At 51.3% G+C, this 14,794-nt stretch overlaps 1 protein-coding gene across 3 annotated transcripts in view; it reads left to right on the plus strand.

Annotated features, from left to right (window-relative positions):
- The first annotated feature begins 405 nt into the window (after positions 1 to 405).
- Positions 406 to 14,794, plus strand: part of PCSK6 (proprotein convertase subtilisin/kexin type 6) — a 190,622-nt gene continuing 176,233 nt past the window's right edge. For all 3 annotated transcript variants that reach the window (XM_047086733.1, XM_047086734.1, XM_047086735.1), the window contains exon 1: positions 406 to 684. In XM_047086733.1, the coding sequence (XP_046942689.1) occupies positions 406 to 684 (279 nt within the window). The remainder of the gene's footprint in view (positions 685 to 14,794) is intronic.

Here is a 14,794-nt window from a genome sequence, read left to right on the forward strand (position 1 = left end):
GGGCGGGGGGGGGAGCCTCTCGGGGCTCCTGGTAGAACGTGCGGGGGGCGGACAGGGCCGCCGCTCGGGGCCGCCCTGGGCCTGTGTCCCGAGAGCCCTAAAAGTCTGCGAGAAGTTCCCCGGTGGGGGGCGTCTCGGGCCTCCCCCGCCGCCCGCCCGCACCGCCCGGTGCCCCCCTCCTCCCACCCCCCGGCTCGCGCTGGTCCCGGTGCGGGCCGCTGGAGCGCGGGCCCAGGGGCGCCACCGGGCCGCGCGGGCGGGAACGCGCCGCGGCCGCCTCCTCCTCCCTCGCTCCCGCCCGCAGCGGCGGCGGCGGCGCTTCCCCGGCGCGGAGCGGCTTTAAAAGGCGGCACCCCACCCCCCGGCGCACTCGCCGCTCGGGCGCCGCGCGAGCCTGCCGCTGCCATGCCTCCGCGCGCGCCGCCTGCGCCCGGGCCCCGGCCGCCTCCCCGGGCCGCCGCCGTGGACGCCGTGGACGCGGGGGGCGCCGGCGGGCCCGGGCTCCGGCCGCTCGCGCCGCGCCCCTGGCGCTGGCTGCTGCTGCTCGCGCTGCCCGCCGCCTGCTCCGCGCCGCCGCCGCCGCCGCGCCCCGTCTACACCAACCACTGGGCAGTGCAAGTGCTGGGCGGCCCGGCCGCGGCGGACCGCGTGGCCGCGGCGCACGGCTACCTCAACTTGGGCCAGGTGAGTGCGGCCGGCCCCGCGCGCCCAAAACTTTCCCGGCCGCCGGTGGGCACGCGCGAGGGGGCGCCTCCTTCCGGCCCGCGGCGCGGCGGCCGCGCGCGGGCAGGGGTCCCGATCGGCTCGGCCCTCGCGGTCGGGGAGGCGGCCGCGGCGCCCGGCGGGGAGTCGACTGGGGACGCGGGACGCTCGGCGGGACCCATCGGGTGGCCCCAGGGCGCCCACTCGGGCCTGGAGCGCCGCGGGCAGTTCCGCCGGCCCGGTGGCCCGGCGCGGGCACCTGCCCGGCGGGGCGGGAGAGGGAGCCGGTCTCGGGCGCCGCGCTCTGCCCGCGGGCGCTGTCCTCAGTGCCCACCAAGCTCTCCCTGGCCTCGGATCCCCGCTCCGCCACACCGGACCCGCTGTCCTCGACGGGGGGCGGCGCGGGGCTCCGGACCCTAAGCGCGCCGGGGCGGCCCCGCGGCTCGGTGGTGACACGCGCGTGGCCCAGAGGCTCGGGGACCCGTGCTGACTCGGTGTCCGCGGCTCCAGGAGGGAGGGCGGCCCGGAGCCTGGAAGCAGCCGTCAGAGGCTTTGCAGGCAGCTCAGGACCCTGCACCCGCGCGGTGGGCTGGAGGCAGGGGTCCTGCGTTTAAGACCCCTTCCGGCACCGGCACCGGGGAGTTGGCTTTGATTCTGAGCTTCTGTCGCTGTTCTCAGGGCTGCTCTCCACACTAGCTGTATGACCTTAGGCGAGTCACTTTCCCATCCCATCTTCAACTGTAGGGACGGTGGCAGTTTGTACTGGCTGCATTTGTTGGGAAGATCAGTGTTGTCGGGCAGCAAAACCCCAGGCCGGGCCCTAACCCTGGTCAGTGAGCCCAGAGCCCTCCCACGGCCTGGGCCATCGCTATCACTGTCAATTAGCAAGAGAGGACAAGCCCTGGGCACGAAGGTGGCATAACCCCAAAGGAGGCTGAGGCAGGTCCCTCCCCCCCCTCCCCCCCACTGCGCCAACCCCACAGAATGGCAGCGGGGCAAGGGACTGATTTGTGGCCCGTGGAGGGGCAACAGACTGAAGTGTGCGGTCCCACCAGGGGACCTCTCCGTGCAGTTAACAAATCTCCTACAAACTCCACACTTAGAGGGATGAAGCGAAGCGACAGGGAAGCGCCAGCTCATAACTCAAACCCTAGTGCCAGGCGGTGTTAAATTTAGTTTCATCATTATCCGTGACAGAAGCCAGCAAAGTGTGGTGTGGCCCCAATGTAAATGACATTTCTTCTGCATCCTAAGTCCCGCACAGAAGCTGCTAATGTGAGATGTGTGGCCTTCTGGAAAAGTCAATTTCTGCGGCTTGCTCTGTACTTCAGGCGGCAGATCAGAGTGTGTCTGAAAGAATGCCACCGTATCTTTTTGTGTATCTTTTATACAGTTTGCTCAGGTCTCTTCAAACACCCTGTGATGGAAGATGTTGCCTTTGGGTAGCACTGGCTTCATTTCTACCTGTGGTTCCTAAATCTCCCCAGCTGATGGTCCAGCCTGAAGAAGGTGTTCCTCGGGGCGCCATCCCCGTTGGTTGCTAGGGCCCCCCGGCTCCTGCTACACTTCGCTGCTCTGCCCAGGTGGCCTGGCAATTTGTCTTCAGCTCAAAGTGACTCTCAAACTGCACGGTAAATTACAAAGTGCCTGGGTTTCTGGCTCCTATAATTAAAGGAGCAGAGGGGAACTGACGTTGAGCCGTGAAGCTCCTGGACATGGCAATGAGAGGCACACACAATGCTTCCCCCTCACAGTTCCTGTCCCCCACAATAAAAAATGCCAGGGCTTTGAAACAACTTCTGTCAGACTCACTGAGCTGAGTCTCATACGCAGTGTGCTGTTGTCATTTTACCCATGGGGGAGGTTCCTCCAGGTACCTACCTGCCCCGACCTGGGACCTTCTGGGGAGTCTCTCAAGGACCCTCCAGTTCTGTCCAATGCAGCCAGGGTAGACTGCCGTGGTGCCTTCGCCCAGCTCGGGAGGCAGGGTGTCATTCGCAAACGGAGGGATTAGTTGGTTGGGGATCCAAGCAGTCTCAGAGGCTGTGTGTGTGTGTGTGTGTGTGTGTGTGTGTGTGTGTGTGTGTTTACTCAAGGAGAGCCTATTACTCTTTATTCCAAAACCAGCTTTTCTCCCTCCCTCCCCCAAGTGAACTGCTAATGTGGAAAAGGCCTGGAGCATTCCAACCTCTACCTATTCACTAAGAACTCTTTTAAAAACCTTATTTGCCTTTTTCAGCCGGGAGAATTCGTGACTCATAAATAAGATGTAGATATTATTAGGTTTGATTTATGGATAAGCAAACTGAGGGAAAACAAGGGATGGAAGCCGTTTGGGTCCACACAGTGTGTGTCACCTCTGATAACTTTGCTCCCTGCTCTTTGTCTCCTGCTGCATTCTCTGGTCTGTGTCCTTTGTGAGACCCTTTCCTCAAACCCTTAATGGGCAACTAGTGTTATGCCTCCTACCTGCCCTGACTCACAGCCCTGCTGTGCTCATGGGTCTTTGTGATGCTCTAACTCCTGGCTCGATTGTTTTACTCTCTTTTATGCAACTGATAACCTGATTCCATGTATTTTAAGTGGTGCAAAAGTAATTGAGAGAGAGAGAGAGAGAGAGAGAGAGAGAGAGAGAGAGAGATGGATGCCTTTCAGACTGATAAAGGCTCTGGATCTTCTCCATTGAAAAATATGCATCAGCAGGAACCAAACTAGCCTCTTTTTTTACCCTTCCGTCCCAGATAATGCACCACAATGTTGAAAGAAAAAGAAAGAAAGAAAGAAAGAAAGAAAGAAAGAAAGAAAGAAAGAAAGAAAAGAAAGAAAGAGAGATTTGGAAGAGTCAAATGTCATTATTGACAGGTGGTATAAATAACTACGTGGATAACCCAAGAGAATCTAGAGACTATTAGAATTAGTTATAGAATTGAACAGGGTGCTTCGTCACCGGTAGCTACCTATCCAACAGCAACATCTGAGAAGATAAAAGAAATGATAAAACACTGTAGCATAAAAGCTGTTAGAACCTAGGAATAAATTTTTGAAAAAATGTGAAACTTACAGGCAGAAAATTATAAAATATTGGAAAGATGTTTTGAAAGAAAGGTCTGAATAATGAAGGGATGAGCCATGTTCATGGATGGGAGGACTGATTATCACATACCCCCTCCCCTGATTAATCTATAAATTCAGTGTAATTTAGTTGAAGTGCCAACAGGGTTTTATATGGGATATGAAGTCATACAACTGAATGCTAAAATTCACATGGAAGAGTAAGTTCCCAGAATCCCTGAGACAACTCTGAGAAGGGAGAAAAAGGAGGGGAGTGTGCTGTGCCAGGGAGCGGAACTTCCCATTGGAAGTCCCATCAATGGGATCAACTCAAACCCGGGCACGTATGGGAACATGTATGTGCGAGTGGAAGAGTTACAAATGGGTGGGGAAGGGTGGGAATTTCAGTCAATGGCGCTTCAGACCCTTACCTCACCTTGCACTACACAATAGTAAATTCCAGCTAGAAATAAACAGAGTGGAATACTTTTATGACATTAGGACAGGAAAGGATTTCTTTTTTTTTAATTTTTTTTTAACATTTATTCATTTTTTTTGAGACAGAGAGAGACAGAGCATGAATGGGGGAAGGTCAGAGAGAGAGGGAGACACAGAATCTGAAACAGGCTCCAGGCTCTGAGCTGTCAGCACAGAGCCCAACGCGGGGCTCGAACTCACGGACTGCGAGATCATGACCTGAGCCGAAGTCGGACGCCCAACCGACTGAGCCACCCAGGTGCCCCAGGAAAGGATTTCTTAAGACAAGAAAAGAACAAATAAAGACAGAGATTGATCCATGAAAAGTTCTGTGTAACAAACACATCACAACAGAGTTTAAAAGCACATAGTAGACTAGAAAACATATTTATAACCTATAGCACACAGGTTGGTGCCAAGATTATTTAAAAAGATATAAATCAATAAGTAACAGATAAATGCCACGTAGAAAAATGGAGAAATGTATGAATAGGGAATTCAATGAAGAGGAAGCCCAAACGGCCAATGAACACGAGGAAAGCTGCTGGGCCTCCTGGGAGTTATGAGGACAGTGCAACACGAGGCAGTGACAACATAGCACTTCACACCGTCAGATCGGCCGATGTGGAAAAGTGTTAGTATCAAGTGTTGACAAGGATGTGGAGCCACGGAACTTCCCGAGGCTGCTGGTCGAAGTGGAAATTGGTATAACTACTATGGAGAGCAATTTGGCCCTTGACAATGAGGTAGAATTGCATCAGCAGGTTCATATCTAGGCTTCTACTGGAGAGAAGACCTTACGCAAGTGCACAAGGAGCCTTGCAGAGGAAGGTCACAGAAACAGTTTTTAAATGAAAGGAAACACGTCCTAAATATCCGTCAGTAGGAGAATGGAGAAATAAATCAAAATGGTCACATGATGGAATATTATACAATAGCTAGAAAGGAACTAACCAGGGACACCTGGGTGCCTCAGTTGGCTTAGCGTCTGACCCTTGATTTTGGCTCAGGTTATGAACGCAGGGTTGTGGGACCAAGCCCCGAGTTGGGCTTCACGCTGAGTATGGAGCTTGCTCAGGATTCTCTCTCTCTCTCTTTCTTTCTCTCTCTCTCTCCTTTTCCCTCTGCCCCTCTCCCCCACTCACACACACACTCTCTCTCAAAGAAAAAAAGATAAGAAAGGAATTAATCAGATAAGTATCTACAGAGATAAATCTCTACATGTGAAAAGGCACATTGCCAGTGCACAGTGTAGTAGTATTTATGTAAACTTTAAAAAACACACTAAGTAATTCTGTGTTATTTGTGAATGCATACACATGTAGGAAGCATCCACATCAAGTTCAGGTTAATAGTAGAAGGGAGGGAGAGGGGAGAAACTGAGAGAGGAATGTCAAACTTTATCTGCAGTGTTATAATTCATAATATACAGATATAGGGGCATACATGTGTGTATATATAGCATATAAATTTGGGCTTTTGTGCTTTTCTTTGTATCAAAATTTATATATGGTGATGTGTACACGTGGGTGCAGACATGCACGTATACATGCACGTACATATATACACTTACGCACACACACGTACACACATATATGTCAATACACATGAAATGTTAAAGGGGGGGAAAGAAAAGAAAAATGCACCTCACATGCGCACATCGTGGTGTTCCTGGATTGTCTGAAGACTGTCTGTGGACACACAGGTGGAGGAAGAAGCCCCTATTTAGGCCTCTTGAGCTGGGCCAGTCTGCTTGTCAAGCAATTGGTGACCTAGAGAACCAGAATGCCTAGCTCAGATCACCAGGCTATTTGGGCAGAGCCAGACCCAGAGCCCTAGAACTCTGCTCTCAGCCATCACCCTCTCTCTTCTACCCCCTCTGTTGCTTTATTTTTTAAATTTTGTAATGTTTATTCGTTTTTTTGAGAGACAGAGTCAAAGCATGAGCTGGGAAGGGGCAGAGGGAGACCCAGAATCCGAAGCAGGGTCCAGGCTCTGAGCTGTCAACACAGAGCCCAACACAGGGCTTGAACTCATGAACCATGAGGTCATGACCTAAGCTGAAGTTGGATGCTTAACTGACTGAGCCACCCAGGTTCCCCTCCTCTGCTTCTTTGTCTTTCAAACCATTTGGTGGCCCACATGGCCCTCACTCTAACCTGTATACATTGTAACCTTTGACCCCAATGACTCCAGGAAAAGACAGGTTGTACATGTGAAAGGGATGGCTACAAGATATTCTCACCAACCAAATCACAACATTTCAGCACCTGCAGCTTTTGGAAGTGATATTTATCTTAAAGGTGGTGCTTCGATACCATACTTTCCCTTGCATTTTTTGCTTTGCCTGGGGTATTGAGCTAATTTGTTGGTTCTGAGTCTGAACATAAAAAGGCAGGCTGGCTGCCAGGGCCCCTAAAAGATCTAAGAGCCTTAAATGATTTTGAACTTGCCTTAAATAGTTTTGCTTAAAATAGCTACAGCGCGGGACATACCTGGCCCAGAATTTCAGGTGGGTCTGCTTAATTCACTTGTCAGCAGAGGAAAATTGTCATGCTGCAGACAGCTTGTTCTTACAATCAAAAAAAAAAAAAAAAAAAAAGCTGAAGCTTTAGCCAGGTGTTAGAATAATGGGCCAGCATTTGTTCCGAGCACAGTGTTGGGGGCTTGAGGGGGACAAGGGGAGGCCCAGAATAGCAGTCACCTGTGACCTAGTTATCTGGTTTTGATTTTCAGTCTGAGGCTGTCTTGTGTTAATACTCTGAGCCAAGAGCCATGCATGCAGGCTGGCCTGGGAGTAGAAATGGAGAGGTTCTGGGTGTGATGTGGTGGGGTGAGGGTGGAGAGAGAGATAAGATTGGGATTGTGAAGCTCGTGGTATCATATGGTATCATACCCTCCGTTTGACATCTTTCTTCAGATGGTAACAGTGTTAAGTGGACAGGGTTTTATTTGAATAGACTGCCCTCATAAGTCACGGGAACTGTGGTGGAGAGAGATGACTGAAGCTGAGTGGCTGTGCGTGGAGCCAGGTGGCCAGGAGGAGACTCTGAATCAGGCCAGAGTGGATGCTCAGCCGAACGGTCCCCTGGAAGAGCTTGGGTCTCTTGAGGCAGAAACCAACAGCGCAAGTGAGCAACAGAGCTGTGGACGAGGTGGAGAGCCTGAAGCACCTGTCTGAGGCCTCTGCCTGGCCTTGGGCTTTGGGTGACCCCAGGGCCCTGCAGGACCGTTCACACACTGCAGAACACCCTGGGCCCTTTTGGGTCTTGAGCCTTTGCACAGATTTTTGCCTCTAAGTTGCAGTTCCTCTGAGCCTCCACAGCCCGGGCCAAGGGGGCTGATGCATCTCCCTCTCCTTCCAGGGCCCTGCAGTGGAGGGCTGCCTCTCTCCCTTCTGGCCTTTGGATTGTGGCTTGGCCTTGGCATTGACCAGAAGCCCTGGCACGTGCTTGTGTCTAGCCAATGAATGTCTCTTCTGCAGGTGCTCCCACTCATGGAGCCCTCGTGCCACCCCTGCAGAGAGGTGTCACCAGGCCTGTTTAATCATGAGGAGCGCTCAGGCCCAGTTCAGTTCTGACTTGTGCAGGTCACAAACCGGTGACTGACAGGCCAGGGTCTAAACCCATACACTCTGACCCGCCTTCCACTGTCATCACCTTTGGCTGACTGACCTTGGACCTGTTTCTCAGATACAGGTAAGCCATCGGGCCAGAAAGCCATCAGCTCACTGCTGCCATTGACAAAGAGCCTATGTGGACCCCAATGGCCACTGTTTCTCCTTCTTTCCACCTGGCTCACATGCACACGCACACACAGTGCTGTGTGTCAGCACTGTTCCATCCAGAACACTTGGTGCTGGCTCCTTGTCATCGGTATTGAAACTTACATCTCTCCATTTGGGAGGGAAAAGTATGCCCCAATCCTTTTTGGTCCTTTGAGGATGGATGCTACACTCAGTTGCTCAAACTCTGCACACTATGAATGGAGGGATCATCCCTCACTGTAAACCTTCTCCTCTCTGTGTGGTCCCTGTCTCCAGAAAGGATTGGCAAACCCGGTGCCTGAGCTCAAGGACCGGAAGTCACCACCGCCTCCCCCTGCTTCCATGCCTCCCGTCTGGTTTGTCACTCAGCCTGTCTCGTGGGTCTCCTGGATGGCTCTCAGGTCCCCCTGCTTTCCTGCTGCTGTTGCCCAGCACAGGCCGGGGGGCCTATATCACCTCTCACCTGTCCATCCTGCTACCGGGCCTCCTTCTGCCCTGGCCCCAACTCTCCTGAACCACTTCACGCTCTTGCTTCCCTTCAGGTTCCCTTATGCTATTCTTTCTCCCTGGGATGCCCTTCCCACCCCCTGGCTAGCCTCTTGTCCTTCCCAGACACCTGCAGGCCTGCCCTGATTTCCCCAGCCCTCCTGGGCTCCCCAGCCCCCATCACCCCGACATTGCCTATTGGCTTGTTCCTTTCTGCCACCAGGCTCTGGGCTTCCTGGGTAAGTCAATCCGTAGTTGGTCCTCCGGCTGCTCTTGAAGATCAGTTCCAATCCTGCCATTTCTCTGATCGTGGTGGGGCCACTCCAGGGTGGCCAGAGGACATGCCCTCACTTATTCTGTGTTTGCTGTGTGCTCTCACTGGTGCTGGGCCCTCAGAGGTAAGAGATGTAGCCTCTGCCTGACCAGAACCTCTTGGTTAGGGGGGAGGATGTGAGCGTTTGTGAAGGAGCAGGTGACACTCGTACATCTCCATATCTGTTGGCTGAACCGTCTCCACCCCTACTTTTTGAATTCTAATCCCTTGATTTTTGGAGTCACCTGGCAGACGGGCCCCTCCCGGGCTTGTGCCTGTGTTCCTGCATGGGGATGACCCCATGATGCCCTAGTTTGCTGCTAGGTGAGGTCAGCTACACAGGGCGCAAGGGCCAGCAGTGCCCCGCCCTGGAGACCACCATGGTGCTTCAGACCCTATGGGCCCTCTCATCCCATCAAATCCCAGCTCTTCCTGATGTCCTTGAGCCTGTACTGTTGGAGGATTTTGAAGACCCGGTGGCAGGCACAAGGCCCTCTGTCCAGTGCTGCGGAGAACAGGGATGAATAGCCATCAACTGTTGGAAGGGAGCCTCATGCTCCATGGGATGGGATCGGCAGCTCAGGTTCCCATGGTAACCAGCCCATCAATGCCCTTAGTGTCAAGACAGTGGCACCGCTGAGAGGAAGAAACAGTCTCATTGTCTCCCCCTTGGTTGCTTGGGTGCAAAGCAGCGATGCTCCGCGGGGCCCCACAGCCTCTGGCCCGACGTGTGTTGCCGCCCTGCCGCATATGACCTGCTTGCGGAATCGGGGTCAGAAAGTGGCCATCGGCTTCAGCTTCCTACCCCTCCTTGGGCCTTTACACTCCTGTCACTGGCTGACATCCAGTCATTTCCGGAATCCTTGTTGGGTGAATCCGACTTCTCAGTGGGAAGAAACAGCCCAATGGATCAGACTCTTGAAGCTCTGGATGACGAGCCAGACTGCATTTGCCACAGGGTGGATCAGTTTGCGCCCAGTGTTGGCAGGCGGGTTTCTGGAAGGGTCCTTGATTTCCAGAGGCTCTCCCCTTTGTTTCAAAAACTTGTGAGGATAGCTCTCAGAGATGACCTCCTGTGTTCATTCAACCAGCACCTCCTTCTTGCCCATGGGGGGCCCGAGTCTACTCCGGTGACCTTGTCAGACTCTCCAGGGTGGACACAGTCTGGGGAGGTGGCAGAGAGGCAGGCAGGGCCACCCGCTTGCCACGTAAGGGCCTGCATGCAGTTGTCCCTGGCTAGGAAAAGGCAAAGCTGTTCCTTTGCTAGCCCTGTCTCGTGCCCTGTTCTCCACGCTGGAAGCCGGGACTTCGCTCTGGATTTCCCTCAGGTCCACATCCACTGGCCACGGCCCTGTCCACTCTGCCTCCTGGCTTCTGCCTTGCAGCCCTGCCTGCTCCCGGGACGCTCACACTCTCTCTGGTAATACCTGGGTTACTGCCTCGCTGTTCTCCCTGCCCCCTTCCAGGCCAGTTCTCACACTGCTGACTGGACAGTGCTTCAGGACCAAAATCCTCATGCCGTCCTTTCTCTGCTTTGAACCTGGCCAATGCTCTTGTGCAGCAAAGCCTCACTCCTTTGGCTCTCGGGGAGCGAACTATCCCTCTCTCTTGTTCTGGCCTCAACCCAGAGCCCTTCCCTTTTGCTGTTTTCCAGCCACGCTTTGCCATTCTGGAAACTTTCCCTATACTTTTTCTTTCTTTTGCACCTGCTATTGGTTGCTATTATTTTAACCCCGGTGCCCATTCCCTGTATGTTCTGCCTGGCCAACGCTGCTCTTCAGAATTAGCCAAAGTGGTGTTTCCTGACCTGTCTGCTGCCTGGCAGGCCTGAGCACTGTGCTCTCAGAGCTCCACAGAGGGCCTCAGCTAGACCCCTGCCGTCCACCACACACACAGACATTGTGTGAGAGCATCTTGTCCTCATCTTTGTTCATTTCTGTTTCTTCAGGCCCTTGTCCCACTCACTGCCCCCACACCACCTCCCAGACATACCTGGTGACTGTGTTGCATTAGAGGGGGCATTTGAGTCACTGACATTATTGTCCCCACTGATTAAGAAGCACTGCTCTGATCATTACCCAAGAACCCTAGGAGTGACCCTGTTACACAGATGAGCAAACTGAGGCTCTGGGTATTTGAGTGACTTACTATATCTTAGTAAATTTCAGAGCAAGGCTTTCAACTTGGACCACTTTGATTCCAGACCTCACTCACAGATGGTCCATGTTAGGAAAGGTTGCAGAGAGCTGGCGGCAGCTGGACTGTCCATGGAGCTTGAGTTGGGGTCCTCTAACTGGTAAGGTAGAGGGGTACAGTCCAGGCAGATGGAAGCTTGAGGAAGAAGGGACACTTAGGAAGGTGACTATGTAGTCCTATCCAGAAGGAGGATGACTGTAGGACCCTCCCTTCTTATCAGGTCTTGGCCTGGGGCTTCACTTCCAAGGTTTATCTTTGAAGGCGTAAAGTCTGCCTGCAGCATCCTTGACTTTGGAGTCCAAGAGTCCCAAGGGCAGGGAGCTTTCCTTGGACACCGCTCCCCCCACCCTCCACCAAGGCTCCCAGGGACCTGTGTGTTTCCCACCCCAGGAGGAGAGTGGAACACCATGGAGCCAGATCTCTGACAAGAAGGTTGGAACCCCACGAGGAGAGAAGGGGCTTAATGAGGGGACAGCCTAGTTATAAAATTGTGTCATTACTTAAATTTTTTGGTGTAAGAGGAATACACACATGTATATTGAATATTTGAAACACATGAAAAAGAACAAAGAAAACTCCAAAAATCATTTATAATCCTACCTCCCAAAGATAATCACCGTTAATGTCTTGGACCGTGTCCTTTTCATTGTTTTTTTTTTAAACTGTGTATGGAGGTGGGGGCACCTGGGTGGTTCATTCGAATGAGTGTCCTACTCTTGATCTCAGCTCAGGTCATGAAGTCATGGTTTGTGGGATTGGAGCCCTGCATCTGACCGCCTAAAACCTGCTTGGGATTCTCTTTCTCCCTCTCTCTCTGCCCCTCTCCTGCCTCAAAATAAATAAACATTAAAAAAAAACAACTTTGTGTGTGTGCACACTCATGCATGTACATGTGAGTATGTGCATACGTATATTTATATATAAGTATGTACATATGCATATATGTATGCACACACACACTCACACATGGGTGTATGTCTTATACAAATAGAGTGTACAGTTTTGCACCCCATACCTCCTAAGCCTAGAACTACTCTATGTGTAATTTTTAAGGGCTGCCTCAGTGTATCATTTAGTGGCTGGCCCATACTTACTTAATCTTTCCCCTGACATTTTAGTTCAGTGGATTCTTTGCGACTCGTTGGGGAGTCTGGTCTGGAAGGTGAGCACCGTGCAGGGAGGCGGAAGGGGTTCCGTCACCGCCTCGCTCCCACTGACATGACTTGCACCCCTGGTCACAGTGGCTCATCACAGTTCCCTGTGTCTCCCCTGTGTCACCGGCCTTGCAGAGGGTCCAGGACTTGATGACATTTGTTCACTTCAACTCATAAAGATTTTATTGAGCATATTTTTTCTTATTTTATGAAGTTACATCTGTATTATGTAAATATTCTTCCATCGTAAAGAATTCAAACCGTGCAGATGTATAACGAGCAAAAATCCAAAATCTTCTTCCCCCTCCTCCCATCTCCAATTTCCTTCTTCCCCTAAATACCATCACACTTTAGCGTATGAGTGTCTGTTTCAGAAACGTACATGCACATAAAAGGTTTTATTTTTTTTATATAAATGGGATCATGCTAAACATGTTTTTCTGCACCTTGCGTTTCTGAAGCCTAACCATGTATCCTGGAAAGCTTTCCACTCTAGTGCATAAAGATCTACTCTGTTATGTGAAATGGTTTTAAGTTATTTTATGGATGTGACATTTTATTACATCATTTACCTATACTAATGTTCATTGATTTGCCTACAGTTTTGTTTTTGATTTTTTTTTGGTATTATAAACAGCGTTGTGGTTATCATCCTTATGGATGCCTCTCTGTGTACGTGTATGAGAATTTCTGTACTGTACACAATTGCAAAAACAGTAGTTATAATAATAATGATCACAGACACCCCTCTGGCCCTCGTGTGCCAGGTAATTTTCCACGTGTTTTCCTGGTATTGACTCATTTAATCTTAGAAACTCTGTGAAGTAGGTGTTATTATTATCCTCATTTTACAGGAGGAAACCAAGGCACAGAGAAGTTGAATAACTTGGCCATGGATACACAGCATATACATGTCAGAGTTAAGATTTGAGTCAAGATGAGGCAAAGTATATATGCATGTTATATGATACTAGGGATCGGCAGGTGGCTCTCCGGGCAGGTGGTACCAATTGACACCCCCCCAGAAGTGTCTGATGGGCCCTCACCAACCTTGGGTGGAGATAGCAGTTGCCGCAGTATCTGCCAGTTCTTACAGGTGAAAATGAGATCTCGTGGTTGTTTTAATTTGCTTTTTTTTCCCCTGATTACTGTTAGAGTGAAATGCCTTTTCATAAAGTTATTAGTCATTTTAATTCTCTGAATTGCTTATTTGCATTCTTTGCCCGTTTTTCAATTGGGCTATTTTTCTTCTATCTTAATGATTTGTAGGTGCTGTCTCTATATTGTGGATATTAATCTCTTGTTTGCAACTATATTACAGATATTTCTCCCATCTGTCACTTCTCTTTGAACACTGTTCACAGGGTGTGTTTGCTTGCTTGTTTTCTGAAGTTAAACCTGTGGTCCCATCTGTCTGCAAGGCTTTGGGCTCGTCACTGGGTATAATTCGGTGATGAACAATCGGGGTCCTTACCTACAGCAGACGGGAACATAAGTGAGGAATACTGAAATTAATATAGTGAAATTAATGGAAGCCAGATGCTTTAGGATAAGAGACGGGAGTGGGGCTGCTTTTCACCTGGGAAGTTCAGGGAAGGCTTTGACCCAGACCTCGAAGGGCCCACCGGATTTTCAGAGAGAGAGAAACAAGAAGTGGGAGTGGTGTTTCTGCAGGTGGATCCTGAGTGAGTGCATCAATCTGCATCCCACTGGGAAACAACTCACCCTGTTTGCTCAGGTAGAGACTCTCATGGGGGCTATTTATAGAGGCGTGAGTGGGGATAAGGGAACCACCAAAAGGTATTGAGGCATCTGAAGACCAGCAGCGGTGGGAGATCTGCTCCTGGCCTTGAGCTAAAGGGACCCAGGGAGAACTCAGGTCAGCAGAGCGCGGGAGGAGGAGGCAGCCTCCTTCTGGCCCCGCCCACTGGCCAGACCCTCCGGAAGTGTGGTCCAGGTAGGGTTGTTGGAGGGGCACGGGGCAAGGCAGAGAGGGAACAGTAACCAGCACAGTATGGATAAGGAGACAGACCATTTTTGGCATAGCAAGAGCTCAGCAAACACCCTGATGTCAGTAGAGGAGACAGGAATTCATCTGGGGGCTGGCTCGAAGCCTGGCGCTGCGCAAGATACCGAGTTGCAAGATGCGTCGGGCTGGCTTCGCATCCAGCGATGTGTGCCTCGGCGCCAGTTTTAGCCTTCCACGTGTCCTCTAGGAGGGTCACAGCAGAGGCGTGCGGTTTCGCGGTTGTTAGACCCCACGTACCTGGATCTGTGCCTCCTTGTTCCAGCCGGAGTTTATTTAGGTGTGTCTGTCAGAGGACAGGCTTTTAACACGGAAAAATAAGTCCCTTCTGGCCACCATTGCGCACCGTCTAACACACATCTTGATCTTCCGCTGTTTTCTTAGACTTGAGCAAACAAACAAAAAACCCCTTATTTGTGTTCCTCTTGACAAAGCTAATTTCTGTAAAAAGAAAAAGAAACCTTTCTAGCCGGCTATCAAAGTAACTGTTCATGACTGAGCTCATTAACAGTCTTTTGACAAACGTCTTTTAATTTCTCATTTGCAGGAATATGACACTATTAGCCACGGACAAGATTTCAGGGGCTTAAACAAGTTTATGTACCACGGCTTTGCCAATTCAA

Source organism: Lynx rufus, unplaced genomic scaffold (assembly GCF_022079265.1).
Source record: "Lynx rufus isolate CCGP_SWC_20201006 ecotype Redwood Valley unplaced genomic scaffold, mLynRuf1.p SCAF_21, whole genome shotgun sequence".
Taxonomy (NCBI): Eukaryota; Metazoa; Chordata; class Mammalia; order Carnivora; family Felidae; genus Lynx; species Lynx rufus.